Genomic DNA, 6,349 nt, shown 5'->3' with positions numbered 1-6,349 from the left:
TCACGGTATCGTACTATCTTCACTCCATCCTCTGGAGTCGTCATAACTTCTTTCTTGACCTTGACCACCATAACCATATTGACATCCTTCATTCGACATGTTTCGCTGCTGCCGCTGCTGCATCTGTTGACGGTGATACGCTTCCTGCTCTTCCTGTTGTATTCGCGCTTCTTCAGCAGCTTGCGATTCCTGTAGAACTCCCCAGACAGACGCTTGGAACTGTGCATCGCGAACGTGTATTATTAGCAATGGTATGTACATGAGAAGGATAATGGTTTTAGGCACATAGGTATATGAGGTACTCACCAAGGTCAATACCATTCCCATCCTCTTCTCCAATGTCCTCAACTCAGCCAGCAGAGCTTCGTTCGGTGATTCAGCTGTGAGCTTGGCAAGGTTGGAAGCCTATATATATATACATTGCATTGAGTTATTATCACGTATAGCTTGATATCACGGTGAAATTTGGATGCGTACCCGCTTCACCTTATCATTCAGCTTTGCAAACTCCCATAATACATCTTGCTCTAGCGTTGAGAGGTGATTGTTGTTCGCGCTATGGAATCAATCAGTACAGTCAGATGAGTTTGGAAAGCAATCCTTTTACTTACTATGGGTTGACAGTACTGATGGACATGTCGATCCTGCTTATCGTGGATAGTATCGCAATTTGGTGATAGGATGTTGTATCGACCTGCATTTGCATTTTGAACATTACTTATTTCACCAGAGATGAATCGATGAATCCCACTACGCGAAGCAAGCTTGAGTGATGTTGACAACTGCCATGTGCTGACCATGTGTTGTCCTTTCCATGGGAGTGAATTGATTGCATTTTATCCCGGATCCATCGATCACCGATGATGGTATGATGGTATGAGGTGATGGATATCGCGTGTCTGCTCGTTCCTGGATAAGTGGGTGTTTGCGCCGAGATTAGGACATTCTCAAATCTGAGCTTTGTTGTTTTTCTTCTTGCTCGATTTTCCACTCTTCAGCTTGCGTATCCTCATATCCTCATCCCCATTTCACCTTCTCTTCTTGCCGCTTTATCAAGAGACATATCACCCATAGTACTCGTCCTCATCGATCCTATCTCCAACTTTATCAAACACTCATTTCATCCTTTCGCACTTCCACAAGCAATTTAAGCTCAAACCCCGTCTCTTTCGGAATTTCTCGCCACTACACCTAATTGACCCATCTTATAAATAAAATCCTTCTTCAACTCAATCGACAATCCCCATCTCATCGCTCATCCTGCAGACACCCTCGCCACCATGGCTTTCGCAGCCCTCAACAAGATGGTATCATCATCCAACCTGTTCCAACATCAATACGGATACAACTCGACTTTGATAAATACCATAACCCCTAAATCACTTCACGCACCTTTCTACCATCTCACCGATCCTCAGCTTATCGCCATAGCCTCCTCAAAGACATTCAACCTACTTTGTCCGATAGTGGTATACTGGCTGATATGTACACTATGGCATCATCTGGATACAGCGAAATATCCATATTTCGAAAAAAGACGTATACATGAATCACCCGAAATCATCGCTCGAAATAAAGTATCTTTCTCGGAAGTCATCAAAGCTGTCTTTTTCCAACATTGTATTCAAATCGTTTTAGGATGGTTATGGTTCGAAGATACCGATGTGATCTTGAAGACACAGTTTTATACGGATCATATAACCAAAATGTCCGATTTGGCACCATGGGTAGCAGATGGTACGTTACTCGTACTTGGTAGACGAACTGGTGAACAGGTGTTATACAAATATGGTGAGAAGTTGGTAGCTTGGATATATTGGTGGGGTATTCCTCTTGTTCAGATGTATTTTGCTTTGTGAGTCATATCTCTTCAATACCAGTGCTAAGCTATTCACCCCAGCGGTGAAGTCAAAACTGATTCACAGTGCTTTTTTAGCTGGGTCACCGATACATGGCAATATTTCTGGCATCGAGCAATGCACAACAACCGATTCCTCTATCGACATTTCCACTCTCACCATCATCGTCTATACGTCTCTTTCGCTTTCGGAGCCTTGTACAATCATCCAGTTGAAGGTTTCATCCTGGACAGTTTGGGTTCAGCCGTAGCGGAGAAAATGGCATTCATGACTATGCGTCAAGCTACTTTACTTTTCACAATCTCAAGTATCAAGACTGCCGATGATCATTGTGGATACAAACTTTGGTGGGATCCTTGTCAATTGTTATTTGCGAATAACGCGGATTATCATGATATTCACCATCAAGCTTATGGTATCAAATCGAATTTCTCCCAACCTTACTTGTGAGTTACAGAGTTTCTCTATTACCACGAAAATGATAACACTTTCGAAGATGGTGATTTATGATTGTTGACTGATTACTGATGATGCTTATCGGCTATAGCACGAATTGGGATAAGATACTTGGTACTCAGATGTCAAGAGAAGAAGCAGATAGTAAGACGAGATGGAAGAAATTAGGCCACGAATATGCCGAACATGACAAACATAATGTCATTTCGGAGAGTCATGCGAAGAAAGTGGATTAATCGAGGATTATCGGACATTCATTCTTTTCGATATAGCAACATTCATTTTTCGATATATATATATATCTATTCGTTTTTTGATGTTTACTTTTTTACATAATCATTTTAATCAATTGATGTAGTGTAATCATATTCACGGTAATGCTGACATCTTACCTAGAGTTGATACTGATGGTCGACAAGTCCGTCGCCGTCAAGGGGAATACTGAGCGTACTTACCTGCCTTTCATGCTGATTCAGCCTCGTTTGATAGGCCCCCACATCGATTTATCCCGTATCGACCTACTCACCAGGTCCCGACTCGATAAATAGCTTGACTAGATTCCCCTATCTTGGTTGGGGTCAATATGATCTACCTTGGTTCAGTCGATGATCTCGACTATCTCACCGATCACACATCACATCCCTTGCCTTGTACCGAACCCCATCCTTTCTTCCTGAAGGGCTGAAAGGCCAAAGCTGAATGGAATTAGGAGGTATCCTTCCTTTGTTCCCCTTCATGCGATTTACACGAGATAAACAAAGAACTTTTATGACTTTATAGTCTTTTGAATGGGAATTACCATATATGTTCAGTCCCAAGTCGACTTGAAAAGAACGAAGTGATCGACCGACCCAGTCCAGCCGAGCCCAGTCGAAATTGAGTCATTGTGAATCATCATCATAAACACATCTTTTGTCTTGGGACTATCAATGGAAAGTCTGTAAGGAGATTGAAGTGAAAGGTCTGCTCTACGTAAAAGCTTTCAATCCAGTCAAAGGTGGTCAAGATTGGTTGTTACTCTATAAGCCTTGGTTTAGTAGGGTGTACTGTATTCCTGCTTTTTCTTTTTTTCAGTCTTGTTATCAGTTGAAAAATTTCATAATAACTATAGACAAGTGAAACCAAAAGTCGAATCGAGATTCATAAACTAAAGTCACCTAGAAGGCGATTGATAGGTCTAACGAATAAGAGTATCAGTCTTCCTCAAGTTCAGTTCAGTTGGAAGTATCGTCAAAATGCACAATAATCAATACCCATCTGATAAATCACTTTCATCAATATTCGACTTACCTACACCTTCACCACCATCTTCATCTGCTGTACCTCGACCACCTTATTCACCTTCAATCACAAACCTAAACATGAATATTAGATCACCTACCATTCCTAATTCTCCTGCACCTGCATATACGGCATTGCCCCATCGAGATGTCGATTTCCACTTTACACCGATATTAGAAGGTAAAATTGGTGATGTCGAATTGGAGACGGTGGATGGGAAGAGGTTTTTGGTTCATAAGAGAGTATTAGAGCAGGAGACAGTCTTTTTCCATATCTAGTGAGTGTTTCTCCGAGTATCTATCCGTGGACTGTGTGGTAGAGCTCTTAAATTCCAAGTTGGGTCTTTGAGCGGTTAGATGAGTATGGAAGAAGAAAGGATGTACCCATCTGAAATAAAGGAAGGAAGGGCAGTAACGCTGACTGATATATGGTTGATTGATCGTCTGTTCAGCTATGGTTTCGTCCCTGTATGGAGACTCAATGCAGCCACCTCATCCTCTTCTTCTTCATCTGAAACGGGTGCTACCTTACCACATGATATAACCGTACCAGTTCATCAGTCGTTCAATTCCAACACTACCAGTACAACTTCATCCCAGAACCAGAACCATTCTCAACATAGGATATCCACCTCTTTAAATGGCTTTGGTAATATTCGATCTTTACCTAAAATCATTGCTAATACCCTAACTCGAAATTCGATTTCACTTCCACCCACTACTATTCCCGTATCGGTACCAATGACAGAGGAAGTTCCTCCACCATTACCTCCCAAAGACAGAGTCACAGCTCCCACACCCACTTCCTCTCCATATACATGGGTAGTGCCCGAAACATCCACTGTCCTCCTCGCTTTCCTCTCTCTAATCTACCCTCGTGGAGTCATTTCCTCTGGAAATGGTAGTTTGTTAGATTCATTGGAATTGACAGGGAGAGTGGTAAGAGCATCATTAGGCTACCAAGCTTCTAAAGCACTTTCAAAAGCTAGAGATAGGTTGGGTCATTGGATCGAAGATTTACCTATCGAAACATATTCGATGGCATGCTTTTTCAAGTTTAACGATTTGATCAAACTATCCTCGCAATATGCTTTGAAGGTTCCTTATAATGCTTGGCCAGAGGATGCAAAGTTGTTGATGGGTAGGGGTTCGATAAATAGATTGGTAGAATTACAACAAGTTAGATTATTAGGTTTAAACAATATATTATCAAAACCTCTATATCTAGACAACAACCAAAATGATATGTGTCATCGACAACAACATACAACCGATTGTAGGGGATTCGAATATCTGGAAGAGTTATGGAATGAAATCACAACTAGTTTAAAGATGGAACTGAAACCTTCTATTGATTTATATGAATTACTTCAATTGGATCTTTCCAATTGTGGAATAACCAATTGTGCGAGCTGTTTGGGGATCTTGGGGAAAAACGTTCAGAGATGTTTGTTGGAAGCTAGAGATTTACCTAGATCGTTATGAGAGTAAAAGATAAATGGTGGATGGGTGAGTAGTAAGTTAGTTGCAGTATGAGATGATACGGTTAGTTATACCATTTATATACGAGTAGAATGTTTGGTAAATCAGTTAATATCGATGAGATTTTGTATCGTTTGTATAGCGTAAAGTATGTCAATTTCATGTTATTTCGTTCTACTTTACTTTGGCTTATCTTGTACAGATCTACGGAAGTTCAACCATGCAGATCGACTGCACAGCAGACTGCACTCCAGAATCGTACCATACCCAAATTCCGAAGCTTGCTTTCCGGTTTGTTCTTGTTTGGCATTCCCATCCGCAGCGGATCAAATTAGCCATAAAACCTATCTTCTATCTTGAAACCCTGAAGGGTTTTCCAACGACGCGTCACTTAGCATCCGAGTATTCTTCTCCCGCTGGCCTTCTGTCCTTGTTCTCAGCTTCCTCTTGCGACTAGATTCATAGCGGTAGCGAGCCGAGTCCTGCATCTTAATGAAGTACCGTACAGTAAATAATGAGTCTGAAGAGGCTTGAAAGCAGAACCTGTCTCTCGGTCAATTAAGTGAGAGTTGGATCGTTTCTATTTCTAACATGCATATACAGTATTTCGTTTCAACTTCAGTTCTACGATGTAGGTACGTTACGCTAATGAAATGGTCCAATTTATCTTTGAGTGAGCTGTTTTAGATCAAGGTCAAATTTATATTGTTTGTTTAGAATGGAATAATGGAATGGTTGAGAATATTTGAATTGCAAAACCAGCCTCGGACCGATCGGACACCTTCCTAAGCGAGTCAGTGTCAGTCCACCGAAATACGTGAAAAAGGACGACCCAGTACATGTACCTTCATTCGTCCTCGCTGATGGTGAGAGACGGAGTGAAGTAAGGCAGTGTAGCGCACGCCCCTCGTACCGAAGAATGCAGGCTCCCTCTTCCCCACTCTCTGCTATCGAGATCTTCCGGTATGCCTTGTCCGTCAGATTGCATAGCCCCTCCGTGCCCCCGCTCGGTATGGACGCTATGTCCGTCTGGCTGGTCAAACATCCAGGCTGCTGCTCTACTACCAATGCACATTGTTCTAATTGATAGCACCTTTAGATATAGTCCGCTGGATGTTCATGCATAAGAGGTGTGTTGTGATTTAAAGATATCCCGAGGACTGTAAACAATAGATATTGTGCGTGTCTTGCAATACCGCCACTTTGGTAATCGGCGTAATTAAGGCTATTACAGTAGTACAGTAGAGGGGTACAGTCTATGGTACTCTACCA

The 6,349-nt window shown here is 41.8% G+C and overlaps 3 protein-coding genes across 3 annotated transcripts; 2 read left to right on the top strand and 1 right to left on the bottom strand.

The window, feature by feature from the left end:
- On the bottom strand, positions 1–637 carry V865_008170 (uncharacterized protein; the record flags this gene model as incomplete). The annotated part of the gene is made up of 4 exons (XM_066231907.1): positions 1–219; positions 307–405; positions 478–556; positions 612–637. The coding sequence occupies 4 exons, from the start codon at positions 635–637 to the stop codon at positions 1–3; spliced, it is 423 nt and encodes a 140-aa protein (XP_066088004.1).
- Positions 638–1,280: 643 nt separating this feature from the next.
- Positions 1,281–2,551, top strand: V865_008169 (uncharacterized protein; the record flags this gene model as incomplete). The annotated part of the gene is made up of 3 exons (XM_066231906.1): positions 1,281–1,855; positions 1,937–2,305; positions 2,407–2,551. The coding sequence occupies 3 exons, from the start codon at positions 1,281–1,283 to the stop codon at positions 2,549–2,551; spliced, it is 1,089 nt and encodes a 362-aa protein (XP_066088003.1).
- Positions 2,552–3,550: 999 nt separating this feature from the next.
- Positions 3,551–5,080, top strand: V865_008168 (uncharacterized protein; the record flags this gene model as incomplete). Its single annotated transcript, XM_066231905.1, has 2 exons — positions 3,551–3,873; positions 4,048–5,080. The coding sequence occupies 2 exons, from the start codon at positions 3,551–3,553 to the stop codon at positions 5,078–5,080; spliced, it is 1,356 nt and encodes a 451-aa protein (XP_066088002.1).
- Positions 5,081–6,349: the final 1,269 nt, after the last annotated feature.

This window comes from Kwoniella europaea, chromosome 3, assembly GCF_036810445.1.
Source record: "Kwoniella europaea PYCC6329 chromosome 3, complete sequence".
In the NCBI taxonomy this organism is placed as follows: Eukaryota; Fungi; Basidiomycota; class Tremellomycetes; order Tremellales; family Cryptococcaceae; genus Kwoniella; species Kwoniella europaea.
Note: the sequence above shows the minus strand (reverse complement) of the source record. Positions and strands in the feature narration are given on the sequence as shown.